The 20,321-nt window shown below is 39.7% G+C and overlaps 1 protein-coding gene across 1 annotated transcript; it reads right to left on the reverse strand.

The window, feature by feature from the left end:
* Positions 1–88: 88 nt before the first annotated feature.
* On the reverse strand, positions 89–17,542 carry RAB5A (RAB5A, member RAS oncogene family). Its single transcript, XM_084260911.1, has 6 exons — positions 17,527–17,542; positions 11,542–11,792; positions 7,828–7,979; positions 6,751–6,873; positions 4,879–4,972; positions 89–1,582 (listed from the first exon to the last, which is right to left on the reverse strand). The coding sequence occupies exons 2-6, from the start codon at positions 11,702–11,704 to the stop codon at positions 1,467–1,469; spliced, it is 648 nt and encodes a 215-aa protein (XP_084117037.1). The 5' UTR covers positions 11,705–11,792; positions 17,527–17,542; the 3' UTR covers positions 89–1,466.
* Positions 17,543–20,321: the final 2,779 nt, after the last annotated feature.

Raw genomic sequence — 20,321 nt, forward strand, 5'->3', positions numbered from 1 at the left:
ATGTAGTAAGTCAGACACCTTGTCTGGAACTGCACAAGCACAATAAAACCTTCTGAAACTCTCAAGAAGAAACAGTAATCAAATCTAATTTTTTTTCTTTTAAACCACTTTATTCAAACCTGAGCACCTCAATATAAAACTAAACACTGGTGAACTGTCATTTTCCTTGCTAAACCCAGATTACCGCAAATTTAAAATCTGCACAAGTAAGCTTCTGCTATCAGTTCAACATTTAAATAGACTAATTCATCTCTTCTGACACACTTGGTAGATTTCATATAATGAAAATAACTAAAAGAATTAGTGCAATATACCAGACAGATCAAAATAAAATGTACTTTGGAAAACAAAGTTGCAAAGTTCATTACTGACAGACAGCAGTACTTATGTTACAGATACAGGAGCATCGTTTATTACTGTTCTAGCCGTAAAGGAAGAACTTAGAACCCCCTTTGATTAGAGAGGAAAAAAGTTAGCTTTAAGTAACTGTACATTCTGTATACCTTTAAGCAACTCTTAAATATTACAGAAAGTATTAAACAAACGTAGACTACAATGCAGAGTACCTATTTACAGTACATTAATATCCAAATTTAAAATCAAGTTGGATGTACATAATCATTAGTGCACTATTTTTTTTCCTTAGGAGAAAAACATAAACTGTAATGGCCAGTAATGATCAAAACCAAGAAAGAAGTCACAGACACCAAGTTTGTTGTGGTTTTACTTGAAGAGCTCTTACAGTTTGTAGAGAAAAAAAAAAAATTCCTAAGTCGCAAGGTTGAATTTACTGGTCTGTACCCTCTGAACAGATTAGAAATTAAGTTAACTTGATTTATCACTAACTCCTTTAGATAACTAACTGGGTTGATATAATTTACATACAGTGTACCAACTAAAACTCCACTTTCCTGCAAGCATAGGGTTCTTAAACTTGTTAATGCAAGTATTATTTGTAATTAAATTATTAGACTATGGAATGTATAACTAAAGAGTAGATACCTGCAGAAACAACCGGTTGCATCAATACTGTGAATTAGTTTAAGTAATTTTTAGACCCTGCTTCTAAAAAGATTTTTAAAGCACAATTGAGAATTATGGAAAGTCCCAATTCTATTTATTATAACAGTAATCAGTACCAGGGCTACAGGAACCGGCCAATTAGGTCCATGGAAAGTAGTTCTTCTACACCCCTAACAGTAAGTGATTTTTTAAAACCATTCAACTGCAGGAAGTTAATTCCGCTTCCATCTCTCCTCTACTGCTGAAACATTACAGCCAGTGGTGGATACATGCATGTTAAAATTTTAGGTCAAAAGAAAACTCTGTATCATGAACTTGATTATTATCGTAAGTCTCTTCGCTGTTTGGAAGCTGTACTGGGCCAGGTTAAGCACTCCAATCCCATGGTTATTAACAGTTAGGAAGCAGAAGAATATTCAGAATAGTTTAAAGCAACTGATGTTTTAGTTACTACAACATTGACTCTTGGGTGGTTGTGTGGGTTCAGTAAGGTCTACTCCTCTTCCTCTGGCAGCGTTGGCTCCTGCGTTCTGTGGTTCGTTCTTGGGCAATTTTTTGGCTATAAAATCAACAAAAAGTAAGAGTTAAAAATGAGATCATAACCAAGATTAAATCACCTCAGTACACAGTCAACACTTTACTCTATAATCACATCATTATAATCACTATAAAATCTGATTTGATTCAGTGCATTGGTAATAAAAGAAGTTAAGACACTCAACTCCTTAATGATTAACTAGCTTATCTATGATTTTCATGAGTGAAACACAATAGCAGCACAATGCATTTGCACAGGTATGCCATGCCAGCAAATGATGGCTCTTGCAGGAATCTGCCTATAGAGATAAGATCAGGAAGTTAGTGATAAAAGGTACAGAGGGAAAAAAGGGCACAAAACACAGAAAGGGGTCAAACTACTGCCCAACTATCTAGCCACAACAACTACTTGCATACAACATATAAAACAGCCCTCAGCACTATATCAAGTCTCTTTTTTCCAAGCTCTCTTGTCTCCAAATCTTGAGAGTCAATTGACCACAATAATTTCTTTGTTGTCCTTTTAGCTCCAGGGTACCTCCTTGGTCCTGACATCAAAGACAAGGGTGACAGATGCTACCCTTCTGAGCAGTAGCTCCTTTTAACAATTTTCTGATGGAGAGAAAGCTTAATTCTACAGAAAAGGACTTGCATGGGGCTGTCTTGCCCATGTTACCAGGGACAAAAAAAAACCTCCCAGCAAAACCAACAAAAAACCCCACTGTACTGTGAATTTGACAGAGCCCTGGAACAGGCTGCCCAGAGAGGTTGTGGAGTCTTCTCTGGAGATACTCAAAACTTGCCTGTACATCATCCTCTATGTGAACCTGTTATAGCGCGGGGGTTGGACTAGGTGATCTTGAGAGGCCCCTTCCAGTCCCTACCATTCTGTGACTTAACCATTCCTGTTGTACAGTTTGGCTGCATGCTTTGCCTCTAAAGTAATTACTTTGGCCAGCTTTTTAAAGAAAACATAATCCTAAAAGGAGTAGTATGCAAGTATTGACATCCATAAAAACCAGCAGAGTACACATCAACACAATGTGGTGCTGGATATCCCAGGCTGTTAGGTAATTTCATCTGGGCTCCCCTTCCCATGAAGCACTGGGCCAGATTATCTTCTTGAGGTCCCTTCCAACTTCGGCTGTTCAACCATTCTACGATAGAGCCTGAGTTCACGTGGTACTAAGCTGCTGTGATAGTACAACGGGACAAACCACCAGCACAAAAAATGCCCTCAGAGTGCTGTCATTCCAGAATCTGGGTACACTCTAGAATTGTACGTTAACATTAATTTTTTTTCAATTGGAAGTTCTGAATGAGCTCTAAAGCAGCTAATTAACAAACAGCCACAGCTTGCATTCCTCAATTCTGTCCCATGTTATAATTTTTCATTTTCTCATGTTTTTGAAGATCATCGTCCTAAGAACTACACCCATGCTGTGCAAAAGGCCATTCCAAGGAATACTTATAACCTCGCCAAGATTTCTCTTCAGAATGCATTGCAGCGGAGATCTTGGTCTGATGCACTGACAGCTGAATTTTGCTCATCCATGTGAAAGAATACTCACACAGACAAGTAACCTTGCAGACAAAATATCGAGGTACTTAGTTGGGCATTGTTTTCTCAGATTTACTTTGTATACTTCATTTAAAAAAATGGAAAGGTAAGAATTGTTATTGATAGAACATTTTTTAAAAAATTTAAATAAGATGCAAACTGCACCTTTGCACAAATTAATTTTAAAAATTCACCAGAACAGTGTAATTTCTGTATCATTAAATGCAGGCCTATCTCTACCATTTGTGAGAAAACCTTTCCACTCATAAATCACAGAATCAAAGAATCAACTCAATCCTGAGTTGGAAGGGACCCCATATGGATCATCAAGTCCAACTCCTGGCTCCACACAGGACCAGACAAGTCAGAGCACGTGATTGAGTGCCTCGTCCCAACGCTTCTTGAGCTCAGTAAAGCTCAGTGCTGCGACCACTTGCTCTGAGGACCCTGTTCCAGTACCCGACCACCCGCTCACTAAAGAACCTCTTCCTAATATCCTACCTCAATCTCCTGTGTCACAGCTTCTTACCGTTCCCTTAGGTTCTATTACTGGTTACTAAAGAAAGGAGATTGATGCCTGCCCCTTCACTCCCCCTCATCAGGAGCCTTAGGTTGTGATGAGGTCTCCCCTCAACCTTCTCTTCTCGAGGCGGTACAAACCAAGGGACTTCAGCCTCTCCTCATAAGACTTCCCCTCCAGATCCTCCACTATCCTTGTCACCCTTCTCCACAAAGTTATAGTATGATTTATAGTTAATATGAAAAGAGTACTGTTATAAAGTGCTGCTATTGTAATAATTTGTATCTGTTACAAGTTTGAACCACACCACAAATTACTTTTTTTGCTTTACTGACTTAGAAGTAGAGGGTTAAGAGCACTTCAGAAACTTTTAACATGAAAGCAACGCTATGGGACAGTGAGGTCACTGTAGTGAAAAATATAAAAAAGATTTAAGAAGGTTATTTGACACTATTACATTATCATTCTCCCATTCTGAGCTGTTTCCACTTTCATTTACCACTGTATCATAAATGGTACATTTTTGCAGCAGGTTCTGCACCTCTTCCACGCAGGCAGCGTGAAACCTGCTGCAAAAACATACTATCAAAAGGCACACATTTATACACTTTCACTTATATTAAGACCCTAATTTGACTAACAAATAACAAGTACATCTTAATTAAGAAAAGCTGTGTAAAGTTTATGGTTACTTGTGCCATGGGAAAAGTAGGTTGTTTGGTTTGGATTTTTTTCTTATAACAACTAAATCTTAATTTTGCTTGAGACTGATGCAGTACAAGGTTTCATCATGGAATCAAAAAGGCACCCAGAACTTGCTGACAGAATTCAAAAGTAACCATAGAATGGTCTGTGTTGGAAGGGACCCCAAGGACCACAGGGTTCCAATGCCCCTACCACAGACAAGGCCACCAACCTCCAGTCCTGGATCTACACAAGGTTGCCCAGGGCCCCATCCAACCTGGCCTTGAACACCTCCAGGGACGAGGCATCCACCACCTCTCTGGGCAGCCTGTAAAGTAGCTTAGCTAGCTACATAGCTTAGCTATTCCAAGTTAATAATTCAAGTAAGTTTATCTAACTTCTGAACATCAAAAAGCATATGAAAGAGCCTTAGGAAACTTCAGCGCCAGAAATAATGTGGGTGAAAACCAAACATTTTGGGTTACGAAGACTGTGATGGTATGAATCTCATGGAAACAATTCCCTGAAATTCTCAGCTTGTTCACAAACTCACCAATTGCCATGAATATTTCATTTACGTTCATAGATGTTTTGGCAGATGTCTCCATGAACAATAAGCTGTTATCATCTGCATAAGCCTGTGCTTCCTGAAAGTTAAAGTAAGAATGCATTATTTCATAAAAAAAAAATTACACAATCTTTACACATTATACTTTTATTGCTACTAAGGAACAAGTTCTACCCCATTTTGAAAGAAAGTTTAACACTCATGTGACAACGTGCTATTCATCAGCTACGAAGAAGTTATGATTGCATTAAGCAGCTAAACATTTAGAAATGCAAAGTTAAAAATCCTTACTCATCTTAAAAATATCCAGATGGAAAAAGTCTCAGCCAAAACTAAATAATTAAAAAAATTTATAAAGACAACCCTGATCCAGATCACTAGTTCTGATAGCAAGAACAAATAAACACCAGGAAGCACATCAGAAACAAACATGAGAAAAGGCTGTCACCCTGGGAAGAAGGCAGTTTGGGAACTATCTTGAATTTTTCAACTACTAAAGCAGATGGATCAGAACAGTTTCATTATACTGGCATAAATTCACAACTGTACAACAAATAAACAGCATTACATGTCTTGCCACATTATCTCTCTTTTCAGTCTTACTTGTGATCTGAAATACACAATTTCTGTGAGGTTTCTTATTTTTGCCACTTCCCATTAGCCAAATCAGCTGAGAATCCCCAGCTTATTATGTAACTGCCATCACATTCAATAGGAAATGTGCAAAAAGCCAAAATATAAAACCCCTACAATGAAAAAAATCTACAGAATTCTATATTAAAGTGACACCTCCTAAGATCTGTTACTGTATCTGAAATAACACTGCAACAAATACCCCAAAACATCTTTGCAATGAGTCGCGCCTGAAAGTAGCCCATAAATGCAGATTAATGTGCACACAACACAACAAAAAGAACATTTGAAAAACACTAAGATTGAAATTAGAAAAAAAAAAGTAAATGTAGTTCTATATTCTGGTAATTCAATTTGATTAAGCTTTTGACTGCACACACACATGAAATTTTTGTTAAATACCACAGTTTTTCACAAAACATGAGGGTCAAACTGCTTTGTCACAACTGACACAGAAGTACAAAATTAGAAAGCCCAGATGTTGGAATTCTAGCATTAATACACCTGAGACACTGCTAACCTTCACACTCCAACTCCTATAGTTACAAAAGGATTAATTACTATACACAGCAGTACCTCACACAGTGCCACTAAATACAGATTAAAACTGTAAGAGAATTAATGACTAATAAATACAATCTTAATTCACATTCATTCAGAACTCCCTGCAGGAAGTTTTATATGCTTTGGAAGCTATTTCCTGATGACCTGGTTAAACTGCCTAGAAGATAAAAATACTGCAATGAGAACAGAGATATATTCACTAAACCAAAAAGAATGCCATGAAAAGCTCAAGTACAACTCAAACACTGCAAGTAAGTTAAGCACAATTAATCAGCTTTGTACCCTATGATAATAAAAATTCTCCAGCTGACAAGCCAGAGAGAAATTAATCTCAAACTAGTTACTGGTAATTTTGGATAGAAGTCAGGAAGAGGTCAAATCAAAGAACAGAAATTCAATTAACCTTAAAGATGGGCAAATAAATTAGTTATTCCTCAAAGTCAAATTTAAGTATTCAAAAAAGTCCATTGCTATATATTCCTTGTACAGAAGTAGATTCTTTAGCAGCATGTGTAATTTAATTAGTCTCAGCTGACGTTTATATTTAACAGCATGACCTCTGTAACAATTAGCTAGGCTATGCACATAAGCTCCTCACAGGTCTATTTACTTTGAATTCCAACAAAATGCTATTTCTATAAACAGAAGTTATGTACATACCTGGAAATCCACAGCTCTTTTGTTAGCTAGATCAGCTTTGTTTCCTGCTAAAGCTATTACAATGTTAGGACTTGCTTGTCGCTGAAGTTCTTTGACCCAATTTTTCGCTCTGGCAAAGGACTCCTGTTAATGATTGCAAAACGATGCAACTGAGTTTTATCATCCTTTTGTACTCACCTATTATCCCCATCTCTGTTATCTATACTTCAAGCAAAAGGCCAATGCAAGGCTGCTATCTTTGTCCAAAGGCACACTCCAACTTGCCAACTGAGCTTTTAAAATGAAACATTCCTACCTTAGTTCTCAAATGTGCTTAGTTGGGATAATGCTGAAAAAGTAAGTAAAGATAGGAAGATCTTTATGTAGACAGAGTAAGGAAAGAGAAGTGGTTAAGAAAGAAAATGGGAATTTTACTTTGTCCTCTAGAAGAATCAAGTTTAGGAACTGCTATACTGAAAGAGTCTCAAAACACTTAATTACTGAACACTGTTCACTATGGTATTTGGTTTCAGGGTTTTGGTTTTTAAGTGTCACTAACAAAACCAAGTGAAGCTTATCTGATCTAAGCTCAAACAACAAGAAATAAAATAACCTTAGGTTTTGGTCTCAGTGGCTTGTGCTACCTTTCCCAACCTTACCTGTAAGTTGCAATATTAAAATAAGGTCTCACTATCAGAAACAGACCGCCACCAGTAATGTGATGAGTAACAGCTCAACTCCAGGATTTAAAGGTGGGTTTGAAACACTTCTATAACGGAATTTCCTTTCTCTCCTTTTTCTAATACAATTTAAAAACACCACTGCAAATGGTCTTTTTGCTAAGTAAAGTTTACACACACAAACTAATATTACAAAATCCAATACAAAATCAGCAACCTGATCTGCTGAAAGATACCCCTGCCCATGACAGATGGGTTGGAACTGGATGACTCCTAAAGGTCCCCTTCCAACCTAAACCATTATGACTCTATGAAATTATGAATTCATTAACACAAGCCAGTGAGAAAAATTAAGTAAGGTTGATACAAGACTGCTGCCTTGCAAATCCCCCTTGTGCCTCCCTAATACAGCACTTACCTCATTTGTAATGTCGTAAACCACTATAGCTGCTTGGGCTCCTCTGTAGTACATGGGTGCTAAACTGTGGTACCGCTCTTGCCCAGCTGTATCCCAAATTTCAAATTTTACCGTTGTATCGTCGAGACATACAGTCTGGGTTAGAAAAGCAGCTACAAAAGAGATAAAGGTGCTGAAACCAGACATCTGCTTATACTTGCATATCCATATAAAATCATGTTCAAAAAGATGCAAACGATTTCCTTAAACAATTCAGTCCTATTATTAAAATACAACAGGTTTAAAACAAGCATTAGCTAACAGACTGTAACTCTTACCAACACAGAACAGTTATTTAAACAGTTTTTCCTCAAAGACATAAGAAAGCAGTAATTGGCAATTCCTTTTTCTATTTTGTACTAGTGAATTTGAGTAACCACGAGCCTTAAGTCTTCTAGATACATTACATCCTGCTTCAATGAACTATACATGATACCAGTAACAGCATCCCATCGTCCTATAATCCAACAGTTCAGACATTTACAGTTCTACACGTTTTCCTTACTTGAACTGTATCTTGAAGTCTTAGCTTCCAGTTCCTGACAACTCCACCTTAGTTAATGGGTATAGAAGAAAGGATCACTTCTTAAAAAGTTCTTGGTTCTTCAAGTAGCCATATTTTTTTACTGTGCATACAAGCGATCAACAACTAATTCCAGCATAATTTTGACAGCCTACAGTTTCAGGGAAACCTACACCCACTGCCACTACAGCTAAACGCATTACCACAGCTAAGTGTCTTCTAATTACATAAAACACTAAGTACCTTATTCCAAATTTTCAAACAGTTACTCTGAATAAAGATTTTCCATTCACATTAGGGTACGTGTTAGGAATATGGAAGCAAGTAACCCATATTGCAGACCTAAGCTAGAATCACAAAAATTTCTCAGAGGGGCAGGGAAGCAAGATTTCTTTCTACTGAGATTCTCTTCTACCTTAGCTTTTGAAGTGTAAAAAAAGCACACAACTATCACAGTGTCTGACAAGCTGTCTTCATTATGTGCTTTACAGTCATGTTGCTTTCCCAGTTACAGCAGAAAACGCAACAATTCCAAGAATTTAGATGAAAGTTTGAGCAATCCAGCATAAATGCTTGCAGTTGTTTTTCCAGTCACGACAAACATTTAGTGAAATACTGTGGACTGGCTTTGCCCTTGCTCCTTCCACAGACAGTAACATAAACCCCCGAAGACCAGGGCTCAATGAAACGTTAAGGGAAGCCCCCTTACTTGGCTGAACTGGGGACCCTCATCACTAACCGTATTGACAGATTGTGGTGGATTTAAATTGAACATTTGGAAATGCAGTGACCCATAACTTCTGCATAGCTGGGACGTTACCCCATCCCACATACTCTATGACATCACAGCCTATGAATCATTCCAAGAACTGCTGCAACTTTAAACTCAACTTATTAAAACAAACCAAAAGCAAGTCAATCTTGCTCTATAAAGGACACTAACTGCCATACAGAAGCTGAGGTCAGGTGCTCCTGCTTCAGGGGTATTAGCATCCACCACAGGTGAGCAGGCAGGTTGGAGAAAGTAAAGGCTTTGATGTTCCAATGTTAAATCACTGTAAAACTCTCTAAATGCTAAATATCCAAGCACTGGTAAAATAGGCTCCTCCCTGTAGGGAGCAGCCCAGAACCCAAATAAAGAGAAAACCCCATACATACTGCACCAGGCTAAGGGCTTCCTCCTAACAATCAGCTTAATGTTATATTTCTCCAAGGCTGAGACAAGATGTTAAACAAGCAGAATCTGAACATTATTCTCTTCCACACAAGAATGTACCTACACTCTGCAAGTAAGGAGAAGTACTCAGGAAGAGAATTAAAACAAGGGATTTATTCTATGATAACCTCTTGTTTTTGTTGAACATTTCAACCACCATGAAATTCCACTTCATTTCAGCAAACAAGGTAGCTTCTATCTTCCAAGGCCACACTAAATTGACAATTAATCAGCTGTGTTAATTATCTGAAAGCCTATCATCCTTACTAATCATACCTTCGTATTAAGCAACTAACAGGTATTGCTGCACCAGTCTGAAGTGGCAAAATCTAGATGTCAAACACACCACCACCCAACATGTCTGCCTTTAACTGCAGATGGTTTTTATTCAGATTCACAATGCACATAATCCTCTCTTTGTTAAAAGGCCCTTTTTAATACAAAGAAAATCATGCCTTAGGCAACTACAAGCTATTAAGTTAGACAGCTTTCTCTACAGAAAACTTTTCTGAATCCCAACATTTAATGTGTCTCAGCTGTATTGTATTGCGTTTCCTTGTTTTCATTCTATATAAAGAGGTTCAATTTAACAGAGAGATTACGTTAAACTCTATATATCTGAACTTTAACTTTAGCTGCTGTTTAATCTTTGCAAAGATTTTAAACAGCATAACAGAGTTTGTGTTATCCCTAGTTCTAACCAGGCACTAAACAAACAAAAAATCCCCCAAAATCAAAAAGGAGGTGAAATGAACTGGAGATTGCTGAAATTGAACAATGAATTTCACTTAATTGCTTATTAAATTTAATATCACATTGATATTGGGAAGATAATTCTTTATAGATCATTGGGAATGCTCTCTGTGTTACCATGCAGATGTATGAAAACACAGAAGCCTTTCCCACTAACACTTATCATAAAGTCATTACAAAATGCACAAAACCAAAAGTGAACATTAGACTGCTAAGAGAAAAAAAGGTGGCTCTCCATTTATGCTGACAGATACATACAAAAAATACATGTAACAGCTAAAAACAGGGGAAAAAATGATGGAATGAAATTCAGCTTGTATTTATTTTTGTAACTTTGGTAGATTTTTTTTACAGTTCAACAACTGTTCACGTTAAAGGCACATACAGACCACCAAAAGGTCTTCACGTAAATATTACAAGGGAAAACTGATTCATGCAAGCAGCAACAGGGACTACCAGAGAACATTTATTAATATATAGAATCCCTATTTTGCTTAAGTCTTTATGGCATTAGGTAGTTTTAGGATAAGTTTAAATTTATCAAGGTGGAATACAGCTCAAAGCACAAACAACTTCAGCATACAATATGACAGAAGAAATCTGCCAGGTGGGTGAGAAAATCTGTTCACAGGTATTATTTTTTTAAATTCTACTAGCCAGCACCTGTTTTGTTTGAAGTCACAAAATGTAAAAACAGCACACTGGATTCTGTCATTACTAACAAAGGGAGGCATATCCAGAAATGCAGAAAGTTGTCCCAAATCAAAAGTGAAGCCAGGATGCATAAATGACAGTAAAACCCTTTTGAAAGATACAGTACTTTGTTTTTCATAGAATAAAGTTCTTAATTCTTAGTAAGCAGTTATTCAATGCATTAAGCATACAGCATAATTAAAATACCCACACATCCACCCACAATCAAATGTAACATCAAGTCCAGCTTACAAAATTATGCAGTTCAAGCACACATTTGCTTTCCTCACTTGATGTGGATTCTTGCTACAGTCTTGTGCCAACTGTAACTTTTAGTTTACAAAGTTATGGTTATCAATTAGAGCCACAGAGCTCAGATTTGACTGTGCTGTCAATGACCCATTCTAGAAGTGCCATTACATTCAAGTTTGACAAGGGCAAGGACAATATAAACTCAAGGTGAAACAAATTAACAAGGTAATTTTCTCACCTCCAATTGTACTTTCTTGAAACTCATGAAACTGTCCTTTTACAAAACGAAGCACCAAACTTGATTTGCCAACTGCAGACTCTCCTAAAAGTACTAGTTTAAACTGGCAAATTTTATTTCCAGCATTTGGCCCATTGGGTCTTGTTGCTCCTCGATTAGCCATGCCCAAATTAGAAAGAAGTCCTTTGTTTCAAGCTCTTGAAAGCAAGTTCCAGGATTCAGATCCCAGTGGCGCTTCTGCCAGTAACAACCTGCTTATGAAAAGACAGTGGGTGGTATTAGATTTACAGATCAAGTAAGAAGAATCTAATTTGCTAATGCAACATATAACTGATCCTGATATTTACCAAAGCCAAGGGTCCAGAGTTACCATTACGATGTCGACTATACACAAAATTTATGACAAAAAAACCCAAGTTATCTTCTTCAATACCTACTCCTCCCACTAAACCTTCAAATTATGACACAGAAATCCAATTATACTTCTTCTTGCAGGACTTCATTCTCATTTCTTAACATAGCAAGATTGAAGTGTCAGGACTCAGACTTTCATATTATTGGTAAAATATCAAATGACAAGAAATAATATTTTTCCCTGTAATTTTGCTATTCTTCAGCAATATTTCAAAGTTAGCACTTATTAAAATAGTAGTAACAACCACGTCAAGTTCTTTGCATATACTCTTCAATCTGCTTCTATCACAAGTATCAAATGCAATTTCCTTAAATAACAGTACTGAAGATCTTGATGCACAAATCATTAATACCTTCTGTAGGTAACAACTGTGCTTTGAGAAGCAAATTATAAAGCCATACGTTTTATTAAAAGCAAATTAGATTCCATATGCAGTAAAAGGGATTCTCTTGACCAGTAAGAATTCCAGATCACTTTGTGGAAGCCACCAGAACTACCACATGAATATAAACTGCTATTTCCAATACCAACACATGTTAGCAGATCAATATTCACAACAGAACTAACTAATCTTCTTTCAAAGTCCTTTAAACCCCCCCCCCATATTTATTCAGATAGATAGGGAAGCTTCTAGGCTCTGTTGGTATCACTTCTGAACCCAGTATTTATGCTTTTACACACTAAACAATAGAGATTAAATCTTTTTGCATGTAGGCCTTGCTGTATGAAAGACTAGGACAATATTTTTTCTGGATTCTCTTTACTCCTCCCAGTTCCCGAAATGAAATTCTAAGCAAGGCCACATGAAATATACCTAAGCGATGGTCACTCAGGTCTTAGCAAGAACCTCTGCTTCTGTCTTTCTTCTAAAAACCCCCCACAAATCACCAATACAAAAAGTCAGCCTATACCTTTGCACTACCTGGGATTTAGTTGAATTGTGCACTTTGTGGACCATACTGTGCTTTTGGCATCTCAGAGGCAAGCAAGTTAGTTTATAGCATAACACAAAAAATGGCTTTAATACGTATGTTGCAAAAAGTAAGCAAACCTACTACTAACTTCAAATGACTTGTTGCTCTTTCTTCCTTACAGTATAGCACCGACATCTTGAATCAAGCAGTAGTCTTCAGATGTGCTCCCATTTCAAACCACTTCGCACATTTATCAGGCACTTCAGCACTCCAGTTTGCGACACACCTAGCTCAGACACTAGGCCTTCATTCTCCTCCCTAACTGTCCCTTTTGTAAGCTCAAATCCTCAAGAACTGTCTTTTCTGGAAAGTGCTTCTAGCAGAAGAACCCCATCCTCCATTAAGAAACCCCCTTACTAATTCCTGCACACTGAGAAAGTGAATGAATAATGCCAAGATTTCTCATGGTTGAAAAATTATTATTTTATTTCTCCACTGCAAACAGAAGTTGAATATAGGTCTTAGGAAAAAAAAAAACCTTTAAGATGTCCCTTTTCCTATATCTCTCAAAATAACTTAGCTTCTTCCAGATATCCTGAACTGAACCCCGTCTGTCCTGAGTTTGTGTGCTGGTTGACTATTACAGCACCTTTAAATCAAGAGATTTTATTTTAGCTGCACATAATCTAATAAATACGTGTTTTAGATACACATTCTTACAAACATGTGAAAGTATGTTTCTATGCAACAAAAAAGCCCCTGCACATCCCACCACATTATTATTAAATACCATGATAACTAGATAATAAAATTGGTATTCATTAAATTAATTTTGTTGAGTATTCTAGAATACAGGAATGGTGCCTGTTATTTTAGAAATAATCAGACCTTTCATCCTTACAGCATAAACCAATTCACACACAGCTCGTGCTGGTTCTCAGACAAGACTCTTCTCCCCCATGTGCTGCTGAAATAAATGGATCAGTGACAAAAGTTAATCTGTCCCTAATTATACTACAAGAGAGAAAGCAGCCAAAATACAGGTAGCTTAGAATACTGTTAGCCATTTGTTTATCTTTTCCTTTGGAAAAGTAATGAAGACAATTAAGTTATTTCTGGTTTAAAATGAAACACATGTGCTTGCTATAGCATTCTATTGGGATAAGCCTGAAGTAATTAAGAACCCTTTAAATTTAATTCCTCCCATGTTTTTCTAGACTCTGCAGCATTAAAAAAGACATAAGGACTACATCCAGTGACCACTCGAGTTAGTACTCTTCAGAGCAAGTGACTTCTAGATGACACACAGCAAGGAAACCAACCCACTACACTGGTTGCTCAGTATTACTACTTTTTTTGCCTACTGTTTCCCATATCAAAGCAAAAGGAGGTATGATAGGGAACCAGGAAAGACTGACTTAACCCACATAACATCTGTTTGTTCTAACTGGTCATTTACAGCTTTTAGTTATTCAGATTTACATCACTTACAAAACAGTAATTACAATACTCTGAAAAGCTGCTTCAAAATCCAAAGCTGAAACAGGTTGTCAAGAAAAATATCTAATTCAATATTTATAGATGCCCCAGCTACAGAAGCTGTAGCTATCAGAGAACTTCAAAGTTTACACCCTTATAACACCCTTTCCCCCTCAACAGAAATATTTCTAGACATTCAAGATGCCACGTACAAAAATAACCATCTCTCAACCTGACAGAGCCCATGCTACCTGAGAGGGAGGCCATCAAGCCCAAGAAACATAATGCAAACATCATTCAATAATCACATCTATACATCTCATAACTTCATAAACCTATTACAGCCATGCCAACCACTTTTAAACATCTTGGGATTAAAAAAAATTAGTAACAATGAAAGGCTGAAAACATGACAGAGCACATCCAGATGATTTTGATACATTAATAACAGTCACTAACATTTTGTGTAACTTTATATGGAAATTTTAAGTGTCAGATGATATTGAAACTGCTCAGTAATTTCAAAACACACCAACATACAAACAAGAAATATGAGTGAAAGATTTTCTTCAACTAAAGAGAAGCAGTAGTACAGTTTGACATTGCCATTACAGAAAGTTTTTGGCCTCTTCTTTTCACATTTGCATCCTGAACATAGTTTCTGGCAAGGATTTAAAAGTAGATTTCAATGCTATGCTCCAAGCCTCTGCTCACATTCATTCTCCCTTACCATAAGTCATCTGTTAAATACTAGTCTTGAGAATGGTAAAAAAAGCACCACACAAGAGAGGAATACTATATTCTCTGTGCATGCTATACACACCCCAAAAATTGAAGTCTTTCACTTTCAAAACAATTCTGAACACTTATTTCAAGGGCTTAGCAGCCATACTTTTTTTTTCTAAACCCCTAGCTTTGGTGAAAATTTCCAAGAAAAGATCACTAACATCCTGCTGTGATTTTTGTAGGCAAAGCAAACTTTGTAATCAGTATGTCTGGAACATTTGAAGAAAGAAAACCTCGATAAGACTTTTCATTCATCTACACAAAAGCAAGTACACAATTGCTTGACTCGATCACAGTTCTTACACTGATACATATGGAAGTTATGTAAGGGAATTACTTACAGTAAAAAAATCTGCTGAGGAAAATACTATCAAAGTTTTAGATCAATGGCTTCATATGGATAGAAACAAGGGAGATTTTCTTACTTTTATGGAGTTTAATGTGAAAACTCCATCATATATTAAAAGCAAGGCCCTTTTGCTGTCTTGGGCACTATATATACACAGATCCTTCTGTCAAGGACTCTCACTCTCCTCTTGAATATCCCCCCTGAAAGGCACAGCAACTTCATGCTGAAATGCCAGAACAACAAACTCTGGAGCATACTATTAAAGTACCCCAGTTAATCCTACCAAGTAATTTACCAGATGCTGGATATTTTCATCACCCTAGAGCAGAAATTTATATGCCACTAAACAGTCTCTGTTGCTGAGTTTTATTTATGAGAGTGATCACTGTTCTAATACATCATCACATAAGTGTTATGTTTGAGTCTGTGTACAAAATACCAACAGACCTAGCCAATACCTACAAATACAAATACCACAACAAAAATTTGCAGTAACTTTAACACTGGAACAGTCAACCACTTTTATATTTCAGGGTAAATGACAGTGGTTCTTACCACAAGCCCACTTACTATTGTAGTAATATCTAATAGACCTTTTCACACTTTGTGAGCACAGATCATAAAATGCTGAGGTTGCAACTATTCTCTACTTCAAATTTGTTTATATTGGACTGTCTTGAATGTTTCAAAAAGCATTACCTAAAAAGCCTTATTAGGCATGCCTGCTAACCAAGTTTTTTTGCTATCCCTTTCCAGGTTTGGCAGAATTAGGGTGGTATCTCACTGCAGCATTCAAGACAGAGATACACACAACTATCAAAACACTTGTCACGTGGAAGTCAGTTTATATTGAAACATAATTAGTCAGTAAGTTAAACAAGTGAATCAACAGCCAATGAAAAAAAAAGCCTAGACAATAGCTATCACATAGGCTCATATGAATGATGCATATAGTACCAACTGCTTTCAGATAATCTGGTTTATTACACAGGAAATATAAGTAATGATGACTGTACTATCACTGTGTGTAGCTACCTCACGTCAGACAACATTTTGTTATTACAGAACAATAGACACAGGCCATCTAGCCTGCCTGCAACTCTGAAGCCACTACCGAATTGGAAAATACAAAGATGACATGCTTTTTACTCAGTCTGAATATCACATGTAAGAAGCTGATCTATTTCAGCTGCTTAAACAGCTATTTAGCCTCTCCTTTCCACCCCCAAGCTCTGAAAGAGGCATTAAGTAGAAGAAAAAAAGGCAAACCCAACCATTGAAAATGCTGAGCATAGCCTTTCAGGGCCCTATTGTCTGGAACAACTTGATAGTTCTTAAACAATTCAGCTCCCTAAAACACAAGAGGGCACAGATTTCTTTTCCTCCACCACGCTCTACCTTTATGTCCAGTTTTAATTAAGTCTAACGCATAGCACACCCAAGACGCTAGGCCTGTCGTGATGGCGATCTGTTGTCTGAGTATTTTACTTCCCACCTTATTCACCGTTCCTTCTCCAGTCGCAAGCGAAAGGGAAAGCTGGGACCCATCACTCAACCTCCCCTCCCATGTCTCACAAGCAACTCGAAAGGAACAATCCTGCCTTCGTAGCCGGACCCAGGCGGCGATACCCCACTGCAGGAGAGCCCGCACGCAGGGAAAGATCCCCGCTCTCCCCTTATTGCCACGGCCCAGGCCCAGCCCTTCCAAGCCACCCCGCCGCCGCCACCTCCCCTCCCCCGCGGCTCCCTTCCAGGCACAGGAATAAGGGGAAGTGGGAAAATCGGGGGCGCCATTTTGAGACGCAGAGGGAGAGATTGGCCTCTCCTCCCCGCACGCCGGGTTGCCCACCTCGGCAGCCCGCACCACGGCCCAACGTCCTCGCAGAGCCCGGCGGCGGCGCCCGGGGGAGGCTGACGCCGGCAGGAGCCCAAACAACACACGCTCCCCCCTCCCCCTCGCCGCCGGGACCCCCCTCCTGGCCCCACGAGCGCGGCCCGCCCGTGGCGGCGGGGCCGGACGGGCCACGCCGCTGCCTCCTCACCTGGCCGGGCCGCGGCGGCCGCGCGCGGGGGAAGGGGAGGAGGGGGAGCCGGGCGGCAGCACCGCGACGTCCGCCTGTTTGTTTATCCGTGCGTGCGTCCGTCCGGCGGAGCTGGCGGGCGAGCCGGGGCAGGGTGAGTGGAGGAGGGGGAACAGGGGAGGCGGCTCCTCGGCGGGGCGCAGGAGAGGGGGTGGGGGCGGGGGTGCAACCGTGCCTCACCCAACCCGCCGTCAACTTCCGCCGTCACCGCCGCCTCTGCCCCGACCAAAACACACGCAAACACGTACTTCCGCCGCTGCAGCCACGTCACGGCCCGCACGCCGCATGCGCTTCCGGGTCGCCCGCCCGTCACGTGACCATCTCCCCACCACCACCATTTTCACACCCCCCTCCCCATGGCTTCCTCTTCCCCTCTCCCCCTGCCCGGCCGTCACCATGGTAACACGGGGGCTAGTACCCCTCCATACCCCTCCCGCAGCCTACCCGGGAGGAGAGGCGCGGCGTGGGGCCTGCGGGGTGGCGGCCCCGTCGCCTGTGCTTTGTAGCCGGGTAAGTCCCGAGGAGCCACCGGTTGCCGCAAGTGCGGCCTGTCCGCAGTGGGGAACTCCGTCCCTTGGGGCCACAGCGCGTCCCGTACCTCCTGCTTCTCCGCACCGAGGAGAGGGGGCCTGGGGCGGCACCGCGCATCTTCCTGTCCTTTGGGGACAGCGGGTGTAGCGCAGCCCGAGCGGGCCCCTGCAGTGCCGGGGATGGGAGCTGGGGATCGCACGGACAGAGGAGCCCTGGTTTAAGGCCTTAAAAGAACGAGAGGCCAAAGCTGTTAGCCGGCCAAGTTGAAAGGAGGAACTGCGCAGGAAAATCTGAATCACAGTTGGGAATTTACCTAACTTTGTGAAAACTGAACAACCACAGACAAAGCCTCAGACATTATCTAGTTATTGGGATGGAGCTAAAACTTAGGAGGACAGGTTGCTAACACAGGATAGTCTTGATGGCTTAGCAGTTAGATAAAGTCTGATTTAATACATACAAATATTTAATCATGCCTTGCTGTAGAAACTGTTGGACATTCAGATAACCAACGAGGTAGTTCTGTAGGCGTGTTTATGGCTGAAACTGAGGAAGAATGCAGAAGAATTTGAGGATAATTCAGGGGTGGCCTTTAAGAATGAAAAACTTGTCTCACAGTGGAAGATGCAAAGACCCACTCTGAGAGAGAAGGGTGGGGATCAGTTGGTCACTGACTGAGCTCTATAGAAACAGCGCTGATAAGTGCTTCTTCAGTCTGGCAGGTTTAACAAGGTCTGGTAGTTGGAATTTGAAGGAAGTAAAACCACAAGTTTAGCAATAATGGTATTTAATAATTGGTACAATTTAATGAAGATTGTTTATGTACTCCATTGCTGGAAATGCTGAATCAAGATTTGATGTTGCTGTCTTCTGAAAATATGGTTTAGTTCAACCATGTATTTAATAGAAGCAAAAATTAAGTTAGGCAAAGCCTGTGGCCAAGTGTTATACTAGAGCTGAGGCTCCATTATGCCATTCATTCATAAAATACATGGCTTTAGTGTTGGTCATCCACTCAGTGCCAAAGCAGATTTATCTTCTGTTGTTGCTGCTGCCTTAGTAATATGCTGAGAACAGAAGGTATAACCATGTCACACACTTTTTAAAAATCCTTTCCATTTATAAAATACAAGAGCCAGTTGCCTTGTAGAATAAAAGGGAAATCAACAGATCTCACATCTGTCTCCTTTTGTGTTTTCTTCATCTTTTTTCCCTTCTCTCATATGACCATACCAATACTTCAAAAGTTACTGGACGGAATAAACCCAGATTGTTCTTTTTCTTTTCATCTTATTGAATGCTCCCTCCCCCGCCCCCCCCCCCCCCATTTATTTTTCTGTTGTTAGCAAAACAAAGATTCTGCTTGAGTAAGTAAAAGTTAATCACTTATATGAATGCTTTTCATAAGGTAAATACGTAACTCAAAGATGGAAAAGATCTAGAGCTCACAAGTGATACACAATACCAGACTAGTTCCAGAGAAACCTGTTTGAAAGTACAGAAGCTTTCAGAGCTGCGAGTTTGTTCAAAGTGTACAGTAAAAATTGCCTTTTAGAATACTGACAAGAATTGCCCTTTAAATCAGGTAATTCTCCCCTAATGTACTGCCTGTTTGCCATAACAACCTGACTGGTTTCAGTACGTTCAACTGGGCTGCAGGATTTTCTGAACAAAACATCAGAATCCTGCTAAACAGATGGCTTTTACTTTATGGATTATGAGCATACATCCACACACCAGCCAGCATCCAACTAACCTGGCAACTGCTTGCTTACCTCCCTCCAACAGGGCAGCAAATAGGAAGAACAAAAGCAAGAAAACTTGTGGGTCAAGGTGAAGACAGTTCAGTAGATAAGTGAAAGAGGCAAGGTGGGGGAAGGCAACAAGAAGGAAATTACTCACCACTTTCCACAAACAGACTGATATCCAAGCAGCAGCCATCCTGGAAGCCAGTGCCTCCAATTCCTATTGCTGAACACGATGCTATGCAATATAGAATATCCCTTTTATCGATTTGGGTCAGCTGTCCTGGTCGTGTTCCCCTCCCACGTTTCTTGCCCACCCGCAGCACACCCCCTGGGTGGGCTTGATGATGAAGCTGGGAAAAAGAAAGTCTTGACCCTGCGGAAGGACTGTTCAGCAGCTGCTGAACTATTGCTGTGTTTTCAACAGTTTTAGTCACAAATCCAAAACACGGCACCACAGGGACTGCTACAAAGAAAATC

The sequence above is a fragment of the Gallinula chloropus genome, assembly GCF_964237585.1.
Source record: "Gallinula chloropus genome assembly, chromosome: 2".
NCBI classification, from domain to species: Eukaryota; Metazoa; Chordata; class Aves; order Gruiformes; family Rallidae; genus Gallinula; species Gallinula chloropus.

Excerpts from the sequence above, each read along its gene's own strand:
- RAB5A (XM_084260911.1), bottom strand. The coding sequence starts at position 11,704 with ATGGCTAATCGAGGAGCAACAAGACCCAATGGGCCAAATGCTGGAAAT. Across the intron at positions 7,980-11,541 it reads TCAAGAAAGTACAATTGGAG|CTGCTTTTCTAACCCAGACT; the intron begins GTGAGAAAATTA and ends TCTCTTTTGTAG. Across the intron at positions 1,583-4,878 it reads TGAAATATTCATGGCAATTG|CCAAAAAATTGCCCAAGAAC; the intron begins GTGAGTTTGTGA and ends TTGATTTTATAG.